Source organism: Trachurus japonicus, chromosome 14 (assembly GCF_045865225.1).
Source record: "Trachurus japonicus isolate A0001 chromosome 14, Traja_1.0".
Lineage (NCBI taxonomy): Eukaryota > Metazoa > Chordata > Actinopteri > Carangiformes > Carangidae > Trachurus > Trachurus japonicus.
The window spans coordinates 25295679-25321805 of record NC_140920.1 but is presented as its reverse complement, the minus strand read 5'-3'; the positions used below and the strand labels follow the sequence as shown (position 1 = coordinate 25321805).

Here is a 26127-nt window from a genome sequence, read left to right as displayed (position 1 = left end):
TGCCCTAGTTACAGCGCTATAGAAAAACAATCAACCTGGTGCTACAGTGATTCCTGAGAAATACAAAGAATAATCAAAATTGCTTTGCCTTTCATTGTTAATGCAATTGTCATCCGACGCCAGATTGAACTGATTTGCCACAAGAGCAGGTTAAAGAGTGGATTTCATAATAAAAGCATGACTCATTACCAGCAGCTGTAGTCACATTCCCTATTTGCTCTATATATTAATGCATTCAGTATCAGTCTTCATAAACTTTGATTAGACATTATAATGATCATGCCAACAGATCTGGGTTTTAATAATTTTAATCACAAGATTTAATTGTTCATTATGTATCAATATATTCAAGCTAATAGAAAGTGAAGGGGGTTCATAAAAGATATAGTAGCTGTTCGTATTTTACTGCATATTACCAAGTGATTTCCACATGAATATTAATGTTATATTCAAAATAGATGAGGATAAAACCTAAAACACTGAGCCCTATTAAAAAAATACCCTATAAAATATGCCAAAACTAAAGCAATCAGTAATGTCTGAAAGAAAAGGCTTTTAATTTGAAAACCCCACATTTTAATTATACAGCAGAGTTACAAAAAACTAAACAAAGCATGTTTCATTTTGTATCTCTGAGATTGTAACCACCTGGTTATTGTTATTTTTACTCAATGAAAAACTATAAAATTGCTATTTAATTAATGTCCTGTTATTTTACAGGCCAAATTAATTATTCATTTCAGCACTAATATTCATATACAGTACAGCCTCTCCACAGAGCGTGTGATCGGAATTATTCTTGTTGTCTTTCTCTGTGTTTCCACACGATTGTGACCGGCTGGTTCAAGCTATTGTCTCTGGATCTTTTGTTCTTCGGCTTTTTTTTTCCTTTCTTTTTTTTTTTGCCAAAATACACACACACACACACACACACACCGTCTGAGTGTGTGTGTGTGTTTGTGGGGACAAGCAGAGAATCGTCATTTCTATGGAATCCTTATTCGCTGCATTCGGATCAAAAACATTGTCGAATCGTTGTGTGTGCATTTGTTTGTGTGTGTGTGTGTGTGTGTGTGTGTTTCACTCTGGCACCTCTACAATGTACTAATCTCCAAATTATAACAAACTGCTTTGTTTGAATTACCTGGTGTTTGTGTTGGTGAGTGTGTACGCCCTCAACATCCCTGAGAGTTGATAAATGAGTGTTCCTACAAACCCTTGCTTTAGTCTCCTACACCTTCATCTGCACATTTTCTCTGGCAACAAACTCACACACACACACACGCACACACACACCAAAAAAAAAATACACACACTGCTCCCTTCCTTCTTGTAGCCCACATTATTGCCTGGCAGGGGTGATTTTATATTCATGCTGGCCTACTTCGCCTCTCTCCCTTGGCTCCTCACTCACACACACACACACACACACACACACACACACACATACATACATACACACACATCTGCTTTACTGTGAAGTATAGCTAACTGTGTAGCTATTCATCATGCTGCATGCTGCATACTGCAGTGGCTGAAGGTTGTGTTGTGTTTGTACGCGTGGAACTTCACTTCACTGTTTGACAACTGCTCCTAATGTTATTTTATACCTTCGACATGCAGCATCTCTGTGCTGTGTTTGTGCGTTTCCTGCAGCACCAGAAACAGCATCGGTGACTGTAACAAGTAATTTAACACCACATTAGACTGGTTAGGGGTTCTACAGTTGCTATCAACCTAAAATATTATCCACCTCAGTTTCTTTTCTTCTTTTTCTCTCTTTTAAAAAATTTTTTTTTTACTTCTATGTATATTCTTCACTGAGCAGTGTCTCAGAACTGCATGTTCTTCCCATGAAATAGACTTGGGCCATAGAGAATGCAGATGAGATGATCCCTCAAGGATTTCATCTAATAAATCCACGTCAGTAATGACAGAGCTGCAGATGAAGGGAGAGAGTTAAACAAGGATATTCAGGGATTTTTTTAAAGGACAGTGCAGCTTGGTAAGTACTGTAAAAGGCCTTGGTGATGTTTCGTGCTCTCCAAAGAACTAAAAGACCAGACAGTGACACAGTACTGTTGTCCTCTTTGCTTTCATTTTTTGGAGGTTATGCTGTCTGGTTAGCGCTGCAGCACCGTTGGTTTTAGTCCACACAATAAAGTCAGGTCTGTGAGCTCTGGTCTCTGTCAGCAGGGGAAATAAGGGGACACACAATAGTGTCCTGATCCGCTGTGGAGTAGTGAGACAGCGTGTGATAATTTTTTTTTTTTTTTTATATATATATTTTTTGGCTTTTTGGCCTTTTATTCGATAGCACAGTGAGATAGACAGGAAAGGGGGAGGCAGAGAGAGGGGGAATGACATGCAGGAAAGGTCTGCCCGATGCGGGATTCGAACCGGGGACGTCTGCGGTGAGGACTGTAGCCTCTACATGGGACGGCCGCTTTAACCACTGCGCCACGCACCGCCCACAGCGTGTGATAATAACCTTCTGTATGAAGGCTGGCTGTCACTCAGTGGTGTCGACCACTCAGATTACAGCAGTTTATGACCATGTTTTATAGTCTGATAGTGTTTGTAGTCAAGATGTAGTTATAAAATCTCTTATCATAGAGATTCAGCTTTGTATAAAGAAGATAAATGAAATAAAAATGTTTTTAACCCAACAATCAATGCAAACAATCACAGCAAAGCAACTAGGCCATGCAGCTGCATTTGGTTTTCTGTGAGAGTGGTACTTAATGTAGGGCGGCACAGTGGTGTGGTGGTTAGCACTCTCGCCTCTCAGCAAAAATCTTCAGGGTTTGATTCCCCTTTAGTTTACATTTTCCCCCTGCGCCTGCGGGGTTCTCTCTCAGCTTCCTTCCATAACACAAACACAACACACACACTGGGTTAATTGGTGACTCTAAATCGCCTATAGGTGTGAGTGTGTGAGGTTGTTCATCTCTACAGTATAAATTGATTGGGATTGGCTCCACCCCCTCAACGACTCTGCATTGATAAACAGTATAGACAGTGGATGAATGCCACTTAATGTGAATCTCAACATGCACATGTTAGAGATTCACACATTTGTTGACAAATTGCCATGACAACTACTAGTCGACCAAGAAAATCTTTGGTCGGTGGCAGCCCTATAAATTATGCAGGCCATTATGACTGTAGGTCTGATACAGATCAGATTGCCAGTAGGCCTACATGATTATTGTAGCTAAAAGAATTCATTTGTTCTATCTATCTATCTATCTATCTGTCTATCTGTCTATCAATCTATCTATATGACCGATGTTGTCTGATCTGCCCTCAGTGGGTTTCGAACCCGGGTCTCTCGCACCGCGGGCGACGATGCTAACTGTTTCGCCAAGAGGTCAATGACCACTTGGGAAGTGGGTTAGCACGTCTTTTATGGGTGGGTGAGTTTACTGTAACTTCAGTGCCGCTAACCGCCACACGTCGTCACTTCTCCTCACCTGGTACCTCGCGACTGTGACCTTCGTTACATACTGTATGTGTGTGTGAGTGTGTGTGTGAGTGGTTTGGTCTGTCTTTTGGAATTCGATCCAAACACAAGTGCAAGGAGGTGAAGAAAAAGTATGTGACCATAATTGTAAAAAAAATATTTTCCTTTAATTGACCAATGGAAACATGTAGATGATGAAAGCAGTATCAGTCTATTATTTATTTCAAAGATATCATGGTTATTGTTAATTGTGGTATATCCTGACACCTTCTATGTGAATGTGTTAAATATAACCACAATCCATCCAGTTGTTGTTGATATTTCTATCTGGACCATATCAGATAAACCGGCCAACAAACAGACTGTCATGACAGCTTCATGTCATCATTCGTACAGGCTGTATAAGGTTGTGGGCGTCACATAACTGGCTATTAAAACATAAAGTGTTCTGACACGGAGGTTATCTGTACTGGTGCCAGAGCCTCTGTCACCCAGCAGCACCTTGTCAGGTGGCTCCTCACTCCACCTGTGAGCTCTTTCACACTTTGAAAACACTGGGTAGGAAAAGTGCAGTTTTTGCTAGTGGTGACTCACTGGGTTCCCCCCCCCCGGCCCCTCCCTGCTGCGTTCAGCCTCTGTTTCCAGGAAAACTATTAAGGGCCAATACAGAATGTGGATGGAGTGAAGCATACTCTTATAATCAAGCTAATGTATGGAGCCACAAGGGTCTCACTCTGAGTGTGTGTTTGCTCATCGTACCACAGCGGTCACATATGGAAATTTCACTTACACAATGAGCTAAAAGTGTTTGACTAATTCGTCACTGCTGTTATGGATCATGCTCATTTTTTCTTTGTAACAGTTATGTAGACATTATCCTGTTGCTTGCCTAAGGAACTAGATTTTACTGGTGTGTATATATATATATTTTTGTACCGTTAAACTTATTATGATTTGGGAATGGACGGTCCATATTTATGTTTCAGAATTGACTCTCACTTTCCATCCCACACCCCAGGAGCTATTTCAGACTTCGCAACCACACTTGAAGTTGTTTTTTTCTTTTTTTAAATCTTAATCTTACAATCCTTTTATAAATCTACCATCTCTTTTCTTTTCTAAGTGTTTGGCCTTCTTCAGGCAGCGGTAGAGTGTAAGCTCTCAAGGCTGCGAGTAAATGCTGGCGACGGGCTGTGATATTTGAGAATGGATTTTGTGTTGATATGACCTTTTGATAGGAAATTGTTTTTTTGTGAGTGAATTTGACATTTGACATAGTCATCTGGGGAGTCAGATTTCTCTTTTTAGGCAAGTATCTCAATAACATTCAACTATGTGTGAGTGCGTGTTATGATATTCTACTAATGCAGTGATTTCTGTTTGGAGATTTGAGACCAGTTCAGTTGAATAAGAGTTGTGCGACTATATTTACCATCATACGTGAATGGCAGCTGTATTGGATGACTTCATGAGGGCTGTTTCGTTAATGAAAGTGAGAGTGGGTTTTGTGTAGTGATCATTAATCAGTTACATTCAGCGACTGAACGTACAATAAATATTTGTTGCAGTTTTGAAGCATTTGAATCTCGACCCATCATTCAAAGTTTCCACTGTAGCTAATTTAGGGCCGGATTTACTAAGATCTCAGATAGCGGACGCTATATTGTTTGCGCCCGCTATAATATTGCGAGTTTGGTTAGTGCACGCAAAACAGGTGATCTACTAAGAGTAACCCGCTAAATGAAAACACGTGCAAACAGCAATATGTAAATGGGGGTTTTGCGCGTGTAATCGTTTCCGCCATGGAGAGAGTGGACAGAGAGCTGGACGGACGAAGGGACAGAATGACATTTGATCCGATGCATACAATGACAGCATGTGTGTTCATCTCTCTCGCGCTCTGTTTAGATAAATAAACACAAATCGCTACAGGGCCCAACTCGTCATATAGTGACGAACAGGCAGCAGCTGCAGCGACAATCACACACCTGTAGTGTGTGTGTGTGTGTGTGTGTGTGTGTGTGTGTGTGTGTGTGTGTGTGTGTGCCGCCCATGATCGAGTGGATTAATAGAGAGCTCAGGTGGGACACACGGATCTAAACGCTCTGACCACTGACCAGAGGGATTAAAGACGGGTGAAGGCAGCGGTGACGTGTCTCAGTCCGGGACCGGGACTGAGAGACGGAGCTGAGCAGCCAGGTGAGAGGAAAGGAGAGGAGAGGAGAGGAGAGGAGCGCACTGCAGGACAGACGTGCCCCGTGCGTAACGGCGCGTAAAAGACTTTTAACACGGCTGAAAAACTGTTAGAGAATTACCCAGACGTGAGGAAATGCAGAGATGTAAGATCATGGGGCTCTGACAGGTATCAAATCAATAAATGCATACGTTTTGGCAAAGTTGTATCAGTTAGTACATGGTTTTCAGACGTGGTGAATAAAGACGCAAAAACAGCCACCGCAATCTCTTCCTGGTTTGGTAAATCACATTGCACGCGCTAAATAAATCTATTTGCATCTACTCCTCCCAGTATTCTGCACGTTCTGGCTGAAACGCCCATATTTACATATTCATCAAGGCAAACACGCTAAATGGATCGCACGTGCTATTTTGCCCGTGTGAGGGACGCAATCCTCGGTGCGTCCGGTTAGTAGATCAGGTTCCACATGTGTTTGCGCGTGCAATCACGTTTGCACATGTTTTAATACACGCAAACCTTTAGTAAATCCGGCCCTAAGTGGTACAGTTTTCAAGTAATACTTTGCCTATTCGTATCCTTTGTTATCCATTAGTATCCATAAAAATGACCTCCAGGATGATGGCACTGTTTGTAAATTATTCCATTGTAATAGAAACTGCATAATATACTATTAATGTATTAGATCCCCTAAGGCCATATGCAAATAAGGTAAACTTTCCAGCATAAAAAAGAGAACTGTTATGAAAAATACAGTTTATGTAAAAAAAAAATAAAAAAATCCTAACATTGATCAAGAAAATGCGGACAATCTGAATCTTAGTCGATCACCACAAATGCAAACTTCCAATGATTTCCTTTTAAAGGTTTTTTTTTTTTCAAATCTTCCAAAGCCTGAGCGTCTGACAGCTGCTCCACTGTTACTGCTGTGTCTGCTCTACTTCAAACAGCAGCAGCTTCAAACAACACGTCTTCACAACCGTCCAGTGTGGAGGGACGAGTCTGAAGTGTAGCTGATGGTAGTGACAGCCAGGCCGGTAGCACAGTAACACCTAGACGGAGCAGAGGCAGCTGAAGTCGGCCCCTCGCTCTTTGGATCTCTCATGAGTAACATAAATAACATTGAGAGCAAAGTTTGGTTTCCATGTTACCTCCTCTATTAGTCTGCCTTGACCTCTGATTGTCTTGTGTGTGTGTGTGTGTGTGTGTGTGTGCACCATGTGTGGTCTTTTTGCACCATAACACACTACATCAGGCTCCGCTAGCCCTTCCAAGCACTACTTTGTGTGTGTGTGTGTGTGTGTGTGTGTGTGCATGTGCATGTGTGAGTCATTCCCGATCCTGTCTTATGATGATGGATTACTGAGACTCATTGGAGCTGCTTGCTGCCCCTCTTATCCTCCATCAGCTGTGGCTCAGCGGAACAGTACTCTCCATTGTTTCACCGGATGGTGAACACATACACGGTTATGTGTTTGTGTGCGTGTGTGTGTGTGTGTGCGCTTACACACATGCATGCACACATCCTATCTGCTGCAGTGCATAGACTCAACCAAACCAAACAAACAGATTAGCGATCCTGAGTTGCCACCAGCCAGGTCTGAGTCAGGTCTGCAGGGTTTTATCTGCTGACCTTTGAACTTAACATCAGCTCGTCTGCACCTGCTGCATCTCACACACACACACACACACACACTGAGCAGAGGTGGGCAGAGATCACAACCTCCTTACCGCGCTGAAAATGTAGGTCTCTCCGGTCAAATATTACAACAATACACAAAGTGAAAGTCGGTGAGTCAGGTTTTTACTTGAGTGAGTGTGGTGTGGAGTTACTAAAGTGTTCAAACGTGCATTTAACCCAAACCCAATCATTTTTTAAAAAACTTTTTTTTGAACTTTTAAAAAAAAATTATTCATTTACATGAAATTGACAAAGAACACAAGGTCATCATGGGTGTTACAGTTAAAATCACAATAAAATTTCCCACATACATCATGGTTTAATGTCATACTATTCAAAGTTAATAAAGTTGATCAAATCAAATCAAATCAAATCAAATTTCTCCAACTCAAGTCTTTAAAGCCCCAGTATGTAACTTGTTTGGCTTTTTATTAGCAAAAATCAAATATTGCTTTCATAAATACATATTTCACTGAAGTCGAATCACACCCGCATACAAATGAAAGCTTTCTCGTACCTTAGAATGAGTTGTTGTTACAAATCGTTACAAATACATAAGGGGGCGACGCACCGAGCCGAGGCGGCCATGTTGCATTGACATTTTTTACTTTCAGTGGCAGCGTGAGGCACTGATGTTGCATTCAGGTGCAGTCAGGCAGACGGCCGTCGGCAAACCAACCGGATGTCATTTTACTCGACGAGAGAAAGACGGTAAAACGTGGGTCAGGTAAACAATACGACATCACCATGACAACATATTGTCACGCCTGTATTGTTTTGCCTCGTGCTGGCGGACCACTTGTTTACATAGACGCTTGTTTATCCTGTTACATGCAGCGTCTGTTGTCTGTCTGACGTCTGCCCGTTTTCATGTGAATGCAACATCAAGAATACGTTCCAGTATGCAACTGCACCGCTAGATGGGGGGAATTCCGACATATTATACCTTTAAACAAAAGTAAGTCTCTCCATAAAATACATAACTTTCACCATCCCACTCCACTGGTTCAGGCTTGCAACTATTTTCTGCTTATAGATGTCCTACTACTCGCCAGAAGTATCTTTAATAAGTATTTATCCTTGTGTTCGATTGTTTCAGGTATTTTACCAAGAAAAAAAGTAACGAAAGAGTAATTATTATTTTATTTATCTCAGTCCGAACCCAATACATTATTATATTCCACATTTACAGAACCAAATGTCTCTGAAACAGCTTCATGAGTGACTGACTGTAGAGCTGGTGAAGTAAACATCTGGATATGCTCCTAACTAACGGAAATCGGTTGTATCCGTTGCAGTTATTGGAGTTCTTTAATGCCAGTAGTGATGGATTTCTACAGTAAGCAACAAACACTTGAAATGAAAGATATCTTTATTTCCAAACCTTCAAACACAGCCTTAAGATCGGATCGTGGTCCGTGGTGAAGAATCGTCTGCCTCATCCTTATCTAACAGAGCATCATTAGGACACTGAGAGGCTCAGACGTGACTGACAGCGGAGGAGTTGGCTGTGATTGTTTTTTTTAACTGGCGAGCAACGCAGCATACAGTATGGTCTATCGCTTTCAAAATAAAAGAACATTTCATTCTGCTGACTGAAAGCTCTACTTCAAAGTAAGAGTACTTCATACAACTGTAGTGGAATGAAAAGTGCAGTATTTATCTTTCAAGTGCAGTGGTTAATACTCAGGGAAAGTAGAGATACTGGAATAAAATAATATTTAAGATGTACCTTGTTGCTGTCCGACCCTGACTCTGACACACACACACACTCGGATACACAGTGAAAAGACTATAGCCACTATGCAGGAGATTTATATATATAGCAGAGCCGAGCTGCTCTGGTCAATCACACCTTGTCAGCTGCACAGTAAGAATGAGGAGTTCAGTTCATAGTGACTTGTAACTCTCCACTCTGCTCTCCTGCCTGTATTTCTGTCTCTGATACTCCCACTAAGGTGTAAGCAACATGCAGGATGCCCTGTAGGACTTCACTTCCTGTCAGCTTCTTTCAGATGAGCGCTTTTGAGTCGAGTCGGGGGAACAGGTGCGAAGGCCTTGTTAAAGCACCTTATCTCAGCCTCGAGTCCTTCCTTCCCCGGCTCCCGTGACATAGCACACGAGGATGCCCTCGTTACCGCCTGCCTTAAGGGGGAAAATGAAAGGAGAGGAAAATTGAGCTGCCTCTTGTCCCCGACAGAACCGTGTAGAAGAGGGCAAAGAGGAGGAAAAAAAAGTGAAAGACAACATCCTACTCCTACATCTCACTGTTCAACTCATGCTTTCTTTCTGCTCGCTGTCTCTAGTAGATTTCAATAGAATGTCTCCGTCCTTTCAATCGTCCCCCCTCAATCACCAGCTTTCATTGATGCTATTTTTCCTCCCTGCTTCTTTGGTCGTCTTTTTCCCTTTGTACTGTGACTGTTCAGATGTTCTCTCCGTCCCCACTCCCCCTTCCAGACCTCTTTGTCCCCGATAGAAGTTGCCTGTGTAACTTTTCTATTAAACCATAGTTCATCCCAGGTACACATACTGTAACTAGTCTGGAGGGCTGGGGTCTTCTCTCCCTGATAGAGGCCGGTGTGGCTGTTCCCTCTCTAGCATTTATTTTAAATCTCTTCCTCTGAACCCTGCAGATGTTAAAGGCTGGATCTGCGCTCGCTCGGTGATTGATGCGCTCAGCTGCAGGTGTCGAACTAACAAGGGTTGTCATTTATTGTCGATTTCTGTGATAGCAAGTACGGCTGTCACAACACTGGGATTGGAAATTTGATACAGATACTCTGGTTAATATTAAAAAGCATTGTTTTTTAAAATAAAGATTAAAGCAGAAGTAAGCGGAATTTTTGTGTTAATATAAGTCTTAAATAGTTATATCTTCCGACGGCAATCACTTGCATAGAGTGTTTGGTCTGAAACACGGGTCTGTCAGTCACTCTGCTCTGCTGTAAGATGAGGAGAAAACTTTCCTTGTATCCTACAAGCCTTATCCAATGAGGAGAGAGAATGGCATGAAGGGCTGTGTGTGCAGCCAAGGGATGCACGTGAATGTGGTGACGTAGGGACGAGGACCAAATGACGAGGGTGGGCACTGCTAAGTCCATCGGCTGACAAGAAGTTAGCCAAAACGACCGGATTGCCAACTTCTGCTTTAACAATAGAAACTGTTATCAAGCTCAATAAAGTCTGTTTCTGAGTTGTGGTAATAACAAGAATATACAGTAGCAGCCAGGAAAAAGAAAAAGAAAAGAGACCAGGTTGTCTTTAGGATGCTTGACATGGTTTGTTGTGCTACTTGACTTTGTTGCCACCACTTTGTAGCATTGTTTGCTCATACTGTAGGATTACTGACATCTTACCTTCCCTCGTATGCAAAATATTTCCAAACGGCGCTTTTGCTTTTTCCATTTTTGACTCAAATTGGTCATGAAGGTTCCGTCCTTTACGCTCGGCAAACACCGCTAATGCTGACTTGGTTTGATAATGCCGCTGCTTTACATGTTGACTGTTCTGTAGGCCTGTTTATTCCCCCACTTGCTTTCTTCTTTTCATGGGATGAGCCCATCTAATACCAGATGACACTGTGGATGTGCTGCAGAAACCCCTAATGTTTAAAGGCTATATCTTGAGTTGGTGTTATGTTGTATGAAGACAGATGTAAATTTATTCATGAGAAAGTGCAGTGGATTAGTATTTCAGCCTTGAGGCATGTTTCTAAGCAATTCCCCCAACACTGTTAGTCTCAAACACATACTTTCTGTCACTAAATTTAAATGCTAAAATGTTATATGCAGGGAATATACGGTACCCTGAATTTACATTCACATCTCTAACGAACTCCCTTGTGTTTTGAGTCATGGTAAAAACAAACAAACATGGAAGTGAACGGCTTTTAATGGCAAATATTACGTATTCAGATCACCATCAGAATTTAATCAGTGGTGTGATGACTCACAGACTTTCAGTCCTTCTGTTAAGATGTTTTTTTTAGATATCCAGGGCAAAATAACCTTCATGGTGAAGGTAGAATTACTAAAGTACAAAGCCAAACCTTCATTGATGAGCAGTACATGGTCGTGAGTTCTCTAGAGAGCCTGTAACAGACTGTCGTGTTTTCTCTAAAATCTACAAATTATGTCTGTTATTTTCTTTTATATATTTGACGGCCTCTTTATTCACGTATTTCTGCTCGAACTATCCATCACGATGCAATTTTAAAATCACCGTAACATGCTCTGTTGCTCTACTGTTGTTTGGTGAATTGGGAAAGTTATTTGAATCAGTGTTTGTGTGTGTGAGAGAGAGGAAGCCTGATGTGTGGTTTTCTCAAAGACAAAAAAAAGGGGAAAAAAATATATTTTTTTGTTTGTTGCCCAATAGCATGTGACGAGGCTTATTGCTAGATCCGTTACTAAGCCTCTTTGGCCAATCAGGTGGCAGACATTTTAAACTGCAGTTGGATGAAGTCAGAGTTGTGGTCACTTGGCTGCAATCCTCAATCCCTGCTGCAGTGTGTGTGTGTGTGTGTGTGTGTGTGTGTGTTCGCGTGTATGTGTGTGTTTCTGACCTGGATTTTTTTTTTTTTCTTTTTCGGAGAATATCAGCTGTGAACAGTGCCGTTCTGTTTTGCTGTGGCGCTCTCAAAGCTTTGAATTTCATGTCAGGTTTTTTTTGCTGTCACAGACTTTTAGTCCCTGAAAAAAAATATTGAGGGCATTAATACGGCAATTAGTCCAGTTCCAGTTTCAGCCGCCTGTCAGTGACTTTTCAGCATTCAGTGAAGGATTTCTGTTGCATGTGTCAGCAGAGAGAGCTTTAGCTGCGTTGTGCTGAAAAGAGTCGGCTGTGTTAGTCTGTCTCGCTTTATTTAGGTGTCACAGCATCTCTGTTGCTGCACATTTCCTTTCTGCCGTGTTTCTGATGTCTGACCTCACTCTCTTACCGTCCTTCCCTCTCTTGATCCCATTCGCCGCAGCATACCTCCATTTTTTTTCTTCTACTTTGCTCTTTTTAAAGCGCCCCAGCCTCCCGCTTCAACAAACAGATATCTTTTTTCTTTTTTTTTTTCAAGCAGCTCTTGTATGCTAATGAAAGTGTGCCTCATTATTATTGGATTATTTTGGGTAGACTCATGTATCGCTGCAGCTCTCTTCTTCTACCTTCCCTCCTTTCTCTTTCTGTGTGTACTCAGGCTGTCATTCATGTGCATCACTGTGCGAGTGTGCGACTTAAGACCTACAAGACTTTTAGCAATGCTTAAAAAAGGATTTTTCCTTTTGAACACTGTGTGTGTTTTGGCTGACTTTGTCAAGAGTGTGTGGGTACCTGGTGTGCATTTGCTTCTATGTGTGTTTACGGTGTCTTTTAAAGCCTGCTCTTGACAAGGTTTGAGTCAGATGATGGGGGCGGGACTAGAGGCACAATGAACCAATGAGCTGGTCTGCAGTGAACTGGGGAGTAAAGGCTTTTTATAAAGACACATCTCAGCAGGTATTACAGTCTTATCTCGCCCTCTCTCACTCGCCTTTCATCCAACTCTCCCCTTTTGGGTTTCTGGCAGCGTTAATAAAAAGTGACAAGCCAATACATGGGAATGCTCAATAGGTTTGCTTTTTCTTTGATGTATGTACAGACGCACATTCATGGTTATTTTTGTAGAAAATGTGCCCAGGGTACAGCTTCTGGCACCGATTACACAAATGTCTCTATTTCAAATCTATTGAAACGACAACACATGCACTTATTTGCTAAATTGGAGGTAGCAGTTGGTTGATTAGAATTTCTCACCTTAGCTGAGCAGCGCCCTTCACAGGCTCTGACTAGCTGATTGGCAGTGGCACAACTCTTCTTTGCCCATAGGACACGATGTTTATGCATACATGGCTTTTTGCATGTGCCAAATAAGCCCTGAAATGACTCAAGGACGGAGTAACTAATTCTTCATTCAGTGTGTTATGGTTCATACATAAAATGTATGAGAAGGAACAGGAAGACATTTCTGGTTGCCAACTGCAAGTATGATTTCATCTCTTTGAAGATTTGATGGGTTTTTACACACATGTGCGCACACACACACACACACACACACACACACACACACACACACACACATACGACTGTGTCCCCCCCCTCCCTTATATATCTTCTGTCTCTGTTATTTTCCAAGGTTCTCTGAATGGGCTTTCTGATTGGATGACTTATGTGTGAGAGGGATGAGAGCAGTGTTTATATCCAAGAGGGCAGTGGGTTTGCTGCTGCTGTGTGTAGCTGACATATCAGTACCTATGTAATGAACTGCACGCTCCTGTAGGGAAAAATGAAATGTGTGTACATACGCAGGAAAAGAAAAAAACGCACTGTTCATGTGTTTGAACCTCTCTTGTTTTTGTTTTTTTTCTTCTGATGGTTGTGGAGGTTTAGTGGGGAGATAAAAGGAGGTGCGATAGTCCCAGTCCAATCACTGGGAGTGGTTGGATGTGAGATCTGTTGGTTTCCCAGGATACGTTAACTTTTTCTCACACTTATGGCTCTAGCGCAGCCTAAGCCGGTGATGCTCATGGTCTCAATGGTATTGTAGTATTTTGGGTTATTTTTGTTTCTCACAAAACCAACTGCGAGCTTTGAGCTAAATGCTAATGTCAGCATACTAACATTTCAGGATGCTAACATTCTGTTCTGATGAGTGATTTTTTGTTCACTTTCCATGTGTTAATTAGCCTTAAACACAATGTGCAGAAGAGGCTGATGGGGAATTTTATTAATAAACAGAAATTAAAATTGAGAGCCTAACCTTAGCCTGAAGGTGTTCAGAAAAGAAAAATGAACTTGAGCCCACTATGGGTATTAACATTAGTGTAATCACTCATCTATCAGATGATGTAGCCCAAACTTTGTGCAAAAAAAATTCAGTTCTTGAGTAAATCTGGGGTGAAAGTGGGGTAATTATTTTTCGCATTGGATAATGCAGGCGTGCAAATAATGCTTCATGTTGCTCACAATTCATCAGCTAATGATATCAGGATCCGTCAGCCGTCAGTTACCGTCGTTGTGATATACTGTAAACTTCTGAGAAAAAACTACTGGCTAAGTTAGCAAGCTATAACGTAGCTAGGCTTCTAGCTAACAGTTAACTTCGTCAGCTAAACACACGCACACCGAGCTGGATAACATCCAATCAAATTCCTTTGAAACACTGTGTCCTGCCCCACACATTGAATATCCCGCCCGCTCAATAACACCCAATCAGATTTGTTTTCCTCAAAGAAGGAGGCGGGACAAACAGGACAAACGGCCATTTCTGAACACCTGAACAAGCTATGACTGGCTGTAAATACCATGGTTGTAATAAGTAGGCCTATTTGCTTTATTATTTCAATTTCAGCCAAGGTGATGGACTTACTTAGCAACACGCTGCTGCTGCTGCTGCTGCTGCTGCTGCTGCTGCTGCTGCTGCCTCATAAATACCAAGCAAGCAATATAGTTAACTGTGCATAAACAAATGTGCACTTACAGTATATTGTATGTCCAATAGCTTCATTATTGTCAGACTTTGTTGACTCACATCACTTTGATATTTCTTCGAGTTTCTGTCAGACCCAAGACAAGTTCCTCTATCACTTATGTGGTGATCATATGAAGTTCACAGGATGGACAGAGACACTGTTTGACAGCCTAAGGAGCTCACACATTCACCTCTCTTGCGACACACAGAAGAATCTAGATTCCATTATTCACATTTAAATTTTTTGAGCCTTGCATATTATTTATAATTTATTCTAATTGATTCACCGCCCAGCCATAATGTACCGTGCACTGCATGCGGTATGGATCCAGTCATAACTCATACGCATATGTTGGAAGTGCTACTCTCTCCATCCTTTTGCAAATTTTATGGCAGTGAGAAGCACCTGCTGTTCACATCAAACATGCTTTACCTGGTTCTGACATTTTTAGACATTTTCTACTGGCACTCACCTATACCAATGCGCACACACACACACAAACCTACACCTATACATACATACATGTACGTACGTAGACACAAAAAACCTGCTTCGCTTGTGCTGGTCTAAACCACCCTTATATCCCCTAGTGTGGATTTACGTAATCGCTGGTGTATTTTTGCAGTGTCTGGTGTGTGTGTGTGTGTGTGTGTGTGTGTGTTGAAACCAGTTCTATCTGCATCCTTTCTAAAACTGCTCTGCTGTGATTTCTGCAGTGTACTGTACTTCACTTCACTTCACTCACTTCCTTTCTTCCTGTAAAATCTAAAAAGTAAAAGCCCAACACTTCATGCTTCAACAGCTCTTAGAAATTACACACACTCGTGGTGGATGATGATGATTATTTTTGCTGACTTGTGCATCTGTGTGTTTGTGTGCTGACTGTGTGATTGTGATGTTGTCACTCTGAATAGGGCTTCACGAGTGGGGGGCTGCATCTCGTCCCATCTGCCATCTGTGCCGACACTGGTACAGAGGAGGCCCATGGGAAATGCAGTCCAGGGGGCTCCCTCCTCCCTCCCCCCCCTCCCCCCTCCTCCTCCCTGTGTGTCTGTGGGCGACAGTCCGTCAACATGTCATTGTTGATCGCCATCACAGAGCCTGAGACAGGAACACGTACACTGCCCTTTTCCATTTCATCTCCTCATCCCAGTTCCTCTCCACCACTGTCACACTTTCTATCACACTTAATCACAACAATTTTCCACAGTTGCTACCCTGCAGCTCCAGCTAATTATATTTTCTTATTATCCATTTATCTAATGATTTTTAGGAGGGGATTATTTCAATTAATCATGTAGTTTTAATATATCCAATTAACAGTCGTATACTGTAAAACAAAGAGAAGCAGTTGAAACGCTGAAAAGCCCAACACGACATGGTCAAACAGCTTTTGTGTGTGAACATCAGTCAGATATTCAGATTAGTATGATGTAATGAAATAAGAAGCTGGAGCCAGCAAGTATTTGGCAGTTTTACATGACCAAGTATTATTTGATTATTAAAATCATTGTTGATTAATCTGTGGATCAACTTATCTATTCGTTAATGAATCATTATCATAAGAGATACAGCCACATTGTTTTTCATCACGCTTGTTTTTTAAAGCCAGTGAGGTCACGTAGATCCTCGGCCTAAAGCCTTGCACAACCCGGATTATAAGAAGTTTATCTTGAATATGAATATGGAGCCAGTGATAAAATTAACTGCAGCTCTTATCAATGCTGTTTACCAAAAATGAGGTCATGCAGAAAACAGCGCGTGGATTATTGAGTGTTTTGTGGCCAGTTTAGCCCCAATGTAATCCATATCTCTTTAGAGATTTGCTATGGTCATCATCGGAGCACTAAAGGCTGTGGGCAATAAAAACCGCTCTGCCGTCCCCATAATAAAGCACAATAGCATTCAGCCGCTGTCTCGCCCCTCATTTTCCTCCTCGCTCCATCTCTCCGCGTGTCCGCTCCTTCTCGTCGCCGCTCCCTCTCCTCCGTCCGGCCCCGCTTTCCACCGCGGTTCACACCGTTCATTCTCTCTTTTTTTTGGTTTGTTTTTCTCCCCTTTCGTCTCCCCTCTCTACTTCCCTTTTTTTACCCTCACTCTCCTTCAGTTTTGCTCTCCTGTGCTCCGTTGAGCCCTCTTGGCGAAGCGTTAAGTGTATAATCTGTGATCTCATGTCTAGATGGGCCTCTCGTCTCCTCTTTCACTCTACACACAAAGGGACTGAATGGCCGCGGCTCACTCAGGGGACACAAATGAGTAATGAGCCACACACACACACACACACACACACACACACACACACACACACACACACACACATATACTGTGACCAAATAAACACACACACATCTCTGCACCTCTCCAGCGCACTCCCAAAGGCTTTGAAGTTGCATATTGATGATGCTAGCACCAAAGGCTCAATTGAATGTGCAGAGGCAGAGGAGGCGGCTATTGACCAGGCTCTCTCCTCTCTGACCTGTCATCTCTGACGGCTCTAATGAGCAACAGGTGCCTCATTTTGCCAGCTTTGGCCTTGGTCGTCATCCAATATTCAACAGTCAGTCATAGTAATCAGCCGGCATAATGGCTCATTTGATGTGCCATCACAGCACCACATAATGGGGCTGTGGTGGGTCTGTGAGAGATCGTTTTCAATTAAATAATAATAGTCCTAATTAATGTCACGCCTTTTCAGAAAACACCTCTGAAATTCAAACTAAAGCGATTAAAACCAGAAGTTTAATTAAAAGGATTATGTACTTTTTTTTCTCCTTCAAGATTTTTTTTCCATATGGTGAAACCACCACCATCATCTGGTCTCATCAAGAGTTCGCTAATGTTTCACTGTGGTGGAAAAAAAAAAGTCGTCTTTTTTCAGTCAAGCCACAGCTGGAAAAGCACAGGTGTAGATGATTAATTGATGAATTAATTAATAATGGTTGAATTTCATTTAGCTGCTTCAGTTTCATAACGTGACATGCCAGATGTTTTGTTAGACCAACCCACTTGGGAAGACTTAATTTGGTAACTGTCTGGAAAAAAAAAGGTGCAGGTGCTTTCAAATCATACTTGGCAGGTGATTGGATGAACAGTCTGTCTACTTCAACCAATCAGACTCAACATCACCTTAATCTTTTTTTGGATTTATTATGATTCTACATTAAGAAACAGACCGGAACGGGCGGCGTTTAGCTCACTCGGTAGAGTTGAATCCTCACTGCAGGCGGCCCCGGTTCAAATCCCACATTGGGCAGCCCTTTCCTGCATGTCATTCCTTCTCTCTGCCTCCCCATTTCCTGTCTCTCTCTCAACTGTGCTATCTATTAAAGACAATAAAAAGCCCCAAAAATATACTTAGAGACCGGAAAGTCAGAGAAGCACATGAAGCACAGGACGATGCCCATGTGGTACACACTCTGCCAGCTGAGCCACCTGGCCGGCCCTGCATCCTGCATCCACTCTCATGGGAAAATAGCAAAAAATATAGTTTCTATCAAAAATAACTGTAATTCTCATTCTCCTGTCAGTTAAAAAATCCTCTGCAGCAGCGTCTGCACTAACCTCTGTGGAGCTGCCTACCAGTGTTGCTAACAAACAGTTGCTCCTCACTTTCGTCACATCTGAGACGCCTCATAGCTGCCAGTTGTTCTTCCCTCTCTGGAAGCTGATTGGTCCTGAGCCGACTGTGGTTCGGCAACGAGCAAATAGCTCGGAGCCTGGAAAGATGGATTCCTGCATCATGAGGTTATTGGTGCACGCTGGCTCACAGCCAAGGCTTATTCTGACACTTGAAAGGAACAGAGCTATTTTTAATGTTATTAGCAATGCGTTTCACACAAGACCTGAGTCAGACTTTATATTCACCGAATATTTTTGTGATTTGTTTTGTTCTCGGCTGAGCATTTTTATTCTTTCACATGGGTTAGGGTTGTCACACTAGGCTACACGAACCCTCAAAAGAATAACTTTTAAAAGGCATCTGAGTTTTAACAATGTTTATGTAACATGACAAGTTACCTAGTGAACAAACCAGACTTTCTGGAGCAAAGTAAACACTCGTATTTGCGAAAATGAGTCTGCAAGCTATATTTTTAGCAGGAGCACACTCGAGGGAACTGAACGCTCGTCTCTGACAGTGGATTGCTCCACTTTTTTACAGCACTACAGGAGAGCAGAGATTTACTTCACCAGGAAAATGACAGCACTGCCTGTATGTTTGAACCATGAAAGTGACCGGTGTTGACATGTTTCCTGACAAGTGACAGAAACAAGTGCAGAAGTGGCTTTATGGTCCTAGAAAACCTCTTTGGAGCAGAGGACAGCGGTTTACATATGGTCTTCTGCCAACCCAAGTGGTTTACTGTAACCAAACATAACACTGGCTAAAATCAATAGTGCTCTGTTAAACCTTTGATCAGTCTTCAACAGTTGAGCATGTAGCGGCTAAAGAGACACAGATTTCTCTCAGGAGATGGTAGAAACCAAAAAAATGATGCAAATCTTGGAGATGTGTCTTCAGCAAGGATGTGTAGTTACTATTTCAACTTGTCCAAAGCTTGTTTCTGCTGTCCCCAATTGTCCAAGACATTAGTTATTGCAGGTTTGACCACAGCTTGAGGGGGCAGATTATAAAACTCACATGGATCATTTTTAGAACTGCTCTGTGGATCATTTTTCAAGGAAGTGACAAATTACCCCCTTTTTTTTTTTGCTTCAGTACAAAGACTCTTCCGGACACCTGTGCTTTTCCAACTGTCCGACACGTCTTAAGTGAATTGCCTTGGAGGAGCTCGGGGCTGCCTCTGAGCAGCGTGGCCGCTGAGAAAGGTTCAGATGGACAGAGGGAGTGTTTGTTTTTCCAGCCTCTTATGAGAGCTGGTTTTGGCTGGTCGAGGTGCCTGCTCATATAAGCCCTTTGTGGTGGGAAGACGGTCCTGGCACTGGACCCCCCACCCTCCCACCCCCCCATCCCCCCGACCCACCCTCCTCAAACTCCCACCTCCCCTGACACATCTCGAGCGATGCCAAGCCAAGTGCCAGCTTCCTTCAGGGGTCTGAATGAGCAGCACTGCAAAGCTGGTCAGGACAGAATTAGAAATACTGGGGGAGCAGAGAGGAAAGGTAACACCGACCTGGACTTCACTCAGACTCATTGATAACCCAGAATATGAGATTAATCATCAGTGCTAAATGGAAGATGCCTTTTTTTTAAAGGGATAGTTCAACAGTTTGGCAAATGGCCCATTGCCATAATCCCTATAGTTTTAGGAGTAGGTTTGTTACCTTTAATTGTTGGTGCAAGCTGTTTTTAGAACGATGGAGCAGAGCCGTGCGCTGCTCAGAGCTACACTATGGAGGCTAATGGGATTTCTTGGTTTCAACTCAAACGCTCTTGTGGACAACTTGTGAAAAACTGCCCCTGACAGGAACGCGCATCAGTGGTTTCGCATGAATTTGCCTCTAAAACAACTTCATCTCACAACGTTCCATTATTATCTCATAGCGTGGTGAATGTGCAGGTCACAATTTGTCTACCAGAGCGTTTTGGAGTTGTTGGATTGTGTATTTGATGAGGGAAACCAAGAAATCTCAATAGCCTCCGTAGTGTAGCTCTGAGCAGCTTGCGGCTCTGCTCCGCTGTTCCAAAAATAGCTTGCACCAACAATTAAAGGTAACGAACCTACTGCTATGACTAAAGGGATTATGGCAATGGGCCATTTGCCAAAATGTTGAACTATCCCTTTAACTGTGTCAGGGGTAAATGTAGGAAGTGAGTGTGCAACGCTCTGAAGGAAGAAATAGATTTCCTTCTGCTCACAACACAAGGAGAATATTATATTTTGGTGTTATGCAATCTTTTTTATTTTTCATTTCCAATCTAACACAAGTGCATATTCTCTATACAGTTGGCAAATAACATGCAGACTCACATTCATACTGTATGCAAAAGCACAAACAAAATCCAGCCTCAAGTGTCAAATGTTCATAAACCCCTCCAGAACATCGATCGCGGGGAAAGAGGTCGTCGCTCCTTCCGCTGCTGCTTGATGACAGGCTGCTTATTTTTTTTCTTCTGTCTTTCATGAACATGCAGACATGAGTGGTACTCTGGGGGAGCAGTAATTGTCATAATGCTGCCAAAACAAACCGTCTTCAACCGGTTGCCAAGAAGACAGTGAGGTCAGCGCTCGCATCGCCTCAGAGGAGACGGGGTGTTACTGCCAAGCCCCTCGGTGCCGAGGCGTGTGGCGTAATACCAGTTCCTGCTCATGTGTGCGTGTCCTTTACCCACCAGGGTATATGTCGGGGCCTTAAAGGGCCTCTCATGCATGCTCACTGATGCGATTACTCGACCCCTTTGTGAATGCTTTCCCAACAGGATACGACGGGGCGAGGCGAGGGAGGGATCAAAGGTCACGAGTATTTATGCAAAAGATTCATGTTCCCTCGTAAAAACTAATTAGTCGTCTTTTGTCCGATGATGACGGCGCTGGAGTGCGCTGGAGTGTGCGCTCGGGCTGTTCACCATCAACCTTATTACCAGTTATGCAGCGTGTTTATTTATACATCAATTAAAAGCCCCGCTCAAGCAAATAATGGGCCGCATCAATCATGTTTATGGAAGTCGCATTAAAATGGAAAGCATGTATTTATATAGATGTTTTATTTTGGAGAATATTTTCTCTCTCTTGTGTTTGACCACCCTGCCCTCTTCTCTCACGTTCTTGGTCCAGGAAGCTTCTGGCAGCATCAACACAAGGTTTTTAGGTTTAGCTTTTCCAGATGCTGCATCTGGCGGAGGAGAGATAATAATGATCTGGGCACGTTCTTTTTCTCCCATTGCGTATCCTGCAATCGTCAACCCCCCAACCCACCCCCCGCTCTATTTCTCAGTATTGTTGGTCACGAGACTCAATTTGTTGCCGTTGTTTGCATCACCCTACTCATCTTGCTGTGATGCTCTGTGCACGGGTGGTGAAAGTGTAAGCAGAGGGAGCAGATTATACCGGTGCCATACATGTGTAGGTATGCCCTGCGGATATGTGTGTTTTCCCTGTTTCGAGTTTGCCATGTGTGTGTATCTGCGAGCGAGTTTCTACAAAGACTATCAGCGCCGTCTCCCCTTCAGCCCGCGTTGCCGGGTTGCACGGAGCATCCTCAGACTGACAGGTTGTATAGATGTTGTAGGACGCGGCGGTCCCGAGCGAGCTTTATAATTGGGAACCTCGGAGGAGCGGGGCGGGAGAAAAAATTCGATGTAGGATGAATTAATTCTTCCCTCTTTTATTCCGTGCCTCGTTCAGGGGTCCTCTAATCTGTGCTAATGCATTCGCAGAGTGCAGTGGATCAATTCACTTCACCGAGAGAGAGGGAAGAGAGGGAAGAGAGGAAGGGGCAGGATGAGAGTGAGAAATGAGAGGCAGTTAGTGTGTCTGATGAGCGGCAGGGGGATGAGAAGAGCATGGAGACTGTACACTTGAATGGGTGTTGTTTTAACACACCGAGGCCCTAAGTCTAAAATCTAATCAATCGCAAGGTGACTTTAGTGAAACCAACGAAGAGGAGAAGGAGCCGCGGCTTACAAGGCCCAACCTTTAATCTCTAAAGCCTGTCAATGGGCCAGGAATGTAATAAATACCACCGGTGATAATGAGAGCTGCAGCTAATGTTGCATTGTATGTCCATGTTGTATATGTGTCGACATCAGAGAGAGCAAACCCTCTGCATGTGCTTTGTGTTTGGGGTGACAGGGCTCCAGACTAACTTTTACTAGGATCACAGTGGCCCCCAACTTAGAAATTTAGGAGCGCAAGCAGAAAATCTAGGGGCACACACCGTAAATGGACTCACAAAGCAATATAATTGCATTTCCTTTTCATTCATGATAGCCTGCCACCTGTAATGACAAATTCCAGATACTTTGAGTCCCCCATTCCACGTTTCACCAGTGTTTAAAAAAAAAGGCATTTACTTGCACTGTCTAAAATTTTAGGGGCAAAATGTTTTGCTATTGCTACACAGCTAGCGTTAGCCATAAAAGTGAGTTTAGCATCAAATATGTGAAGAGCTCTCTCTAGAGGCCTAAAGTAACACTACTCTTGACTCAATTGCCTTTTCTTCTACTTGTTTTAGCATGCTAACAGGCTAGCCTGGCCCCTGTACCGTCCTGTCACTTTCTTGTTTCGGCTCACCGTTGCATTAGGTCTGCCCTGAAGACACAGTGCTATAACCTGTAAACACAACAATGGCCAAAGCTCTTGTGAAAGGCATTCTGGGAAACAAACCATGTTGGCGACAGAGGAAAGATTACAAATAACTCCTTTAATGGAGGCCATGATCAAATTTCCACCCAAAAATAGTGTTAAGTGTAGCTGATTTTCTAATAAAGAAAGAAAATACAGCTTCTAATCTTCTGCCATCGTGAACATCTTGGGATTTGAGTGCATTAAGATAAACAGCCACTTCTGTTAATTCTCCCATTCTGGTGCTTTAAATGCATGCAGGCGAAGAGGGTGCAATGAGATGGCACAGTTAAAAGAGTGGCAGTCAAAGCTCAGACAGTAGAAAACCATGTTGAGAACACGATGGCATTTGTTTGCTTTACCATTTAATTTGAGGACGACTGATCTCGTTGTTCCACACATTTTGAAGTTTTCATCTGCTCCTTCTTTTGCCCTCTTCAGTGGGATGGGAGCTTGAGTGACACTTTAATTAGCTACTTCATCCACTAAATCACATCCACTTTGTCATATTTCATTTTCATCAAGACATCAACATCATTTTTTTCTGGTTTTACTTTTAATTTTTTAAACACACATTGACTTTTTGAATATAAAAGTATAACAGGAGGTTAGAAATGCACTCTTAGTAAGTTAGGTGATGTTAGTGGAACATAAACAAACTTTCAACAGTAACATGAGTGGAAAAGACTCAGAGTCAGTGACATGAATCAGAAATATTGTAGCTTTTCATTTCAGTGCTAATAATCATACCAGACCAGCAAAAATGTTTTGGATTTAGCACGGGTGCATTTAATTGTTCATTCATTAAAAACCTTTCATGCGTAAGATAAAGGATGTGTCATATTTCAAAAGTATTGCTACTGTAGCCTTTTCTGGAGCTTTCAGCCCCATCTCATGGTCTTTATCATCAACAGCTGTTTTCTCAGTTGTGTACTGTATTGTAGGTATGTTAACGCTCGAGCCAGCAGCCTGTTCCGCTGTTATGCAGACTGCAGTGAATTACAAAAATCAACACTGATGTTACTGATGTAAAACAAAAACTCATTTTGTTTTGTGCTTTTGTTTTTTTAAGCACAACTGCAATCACAGCACAATTATGCAATGAAAGAAGCATGATCATCTCATTAAGTGCACAGACAGTGCTATTGAATAGATTCACAGGCCCACTCAGAGCAGCTCTTCTGTGTGATGGGTTTTAAAAACCCTTCATCGACCACACATCACATTCAGGGCTTGTATTTGACCGCTGCTCGACTTCAGCCCCATCACAATCCCGACAGCTCCTCTCCTCCTCCTGTCCTCTTCCTGTTCTCCTCTTGTCCTCCTCCTGTTCTCCTCAGACCTCAGGAAGCAGGGGGCAGCTCTCTGCGTCTCAGTTCATTGTAAAACACACTGACTTTACTTAATTTGATCCATTAGTTTCCTTCTCTCTGCTTGTACAAAGACGACAGTCGACTCGTACAGACAGATCGCTCCGTCCAGTCTCTTTATTTGGGCTCGTCTGATCGGCTCCCATGAGCTGCTGCCTGTTTCTTCTCCATCTGATTTAATAACCTCAATGGTGTTTCTCCTACAGTGGCTTGTTGGTTGCTATGACTACCCTTTCCTGGATAGTGTAGTATGCTGAGTGGGTACGCTTGTGTTCATTTGATGGATGTGATGAGTGTGTATGTGTGTGAGGCACAGCGGTATGAAGGCTGTACTTTCACAAGTAATTATGGTGCATTAGCCATTAAGAGAGAGCATTTGCTCTCGACTTTAAAAGTGGCCAACGGTATCCCGGTATCCTGGTATCCATGGTACCCACGGTGTCCTCCTCCTGGCTGATGCTATCTGAGATGACAGAGACTGAGCAGTGTATTAATCAGAGCCTGTGTTGTGTGTGCTTGTGTGGTTGTGTGTCTATCTGAGGGGAGCGGAGGGGGCCATTTTTATGCCTGCTGCATTTTCAGAGTGATTGTAGTTCACAGAGGAGAATGCTCTGCTCCTCACATTAGAGAGAGAGCAATAGGAGATGAGATGGGCTTGTGCATGCGTGTGTGTGTGTGTGTGTTCAGAAATGAAGGATGTTTATTTGTTGCAGTATGTGTGGCCCCCGGCAAAAGAAATGCTTTCCTGACCACAATCAGCATCCATCAGAAGCCAGGCTTACCTCTCCTACAGACAAAAGGTTAAATGCTTCACTAAATCATTCTCTCTTTTTGTTCTCTCTCTTTCTTTCTCCTTCCATCTTGTTCCATCCCCCCTTTTTTCCTCCCCCCAACCTAATGTTCCTGCTATCTACCTTCCTTTACATTGGTATCCTGCCCTTTTCTGCCTCCCAAACCATGCCCTTCCTCCTCCTCCTCCTCCTCCTCCTCTAGCTGGTGGGCGGCGAGTTTGACCTGGAGATGAACTTCATCATCCAGGAGGCGGAGAGCATCGGCTGCATGGTGGAGCTGTTGTCTCACTGCGAGGTGACGTGCCAGGCGGAGATCTGGAGCATGTTCACAGCCATCCTGCGCAAGAGCGTGCGCAACCTGCAGACCAGCACAGAGGTCGGCCTCATCCAGCAGGTGCTGCTCAAGATGAGCACTGTGGACGACATGATCGCAGGTGAGTGACAGACGGAGGAGCAGCAGCTCATATGGGCACCTAGTGATTTACATGTGACAGGAATGACAGTAGTATTTTTCCAGGATTAAGATACATTCTTTATCGGGTAAATTGATACAAGGTATTTCAATTCAATACTGACTCAAATTCTACTTTAACATCCCATTATGTTTAAATTGAGGTTTTCCATGTCTGTTTTGATTACAAAGCAGCAAACGGTGTGTCTTCAGAAGCCTTAAAATGAACCAGTCACTGCTCTCAGCTACGTCTCAAGCCCCGCCCACCTGGACCTTGCATCCAACCTTGAAAGAAAGGCAGCTAGCCATTATATTGTAATATGGATAACTTACTGTGTGCACAACCACATTTATAATAGTCAAACACAATAAAATTGTTTGATTGAATCAGATTTAAAAAAAGAAAAAAAAAAAGAGAGAAAAAAACCC

The 26127-nt window shown here is 42.8% G+C and overlaps 1 protein-coding gene across 20 annotated transcripts in view; it reads left to right on the top strand.

The window, feature by feature from the left end:
• Positions 1–26127, top strand: part of nbeaa (neurobeachin a) — a 107095-nt gene that overhangs the window by 9343 nt on the left and 71625 nt on the right. For all 20 annotated transcript variants that reach the window (XM_085798571.1, XM_085798578.1, XM_085798575.1 and 17 more), the window contains exon 2: positions 25450–25681. In XM_085798571.1, coding sequence (XP_085654697.1) covers positions 25450–25681 — 232 coding nt within the window. The remainder of the gene's footprint in view (positions 1–25449; positions 25682–26127) is intronic.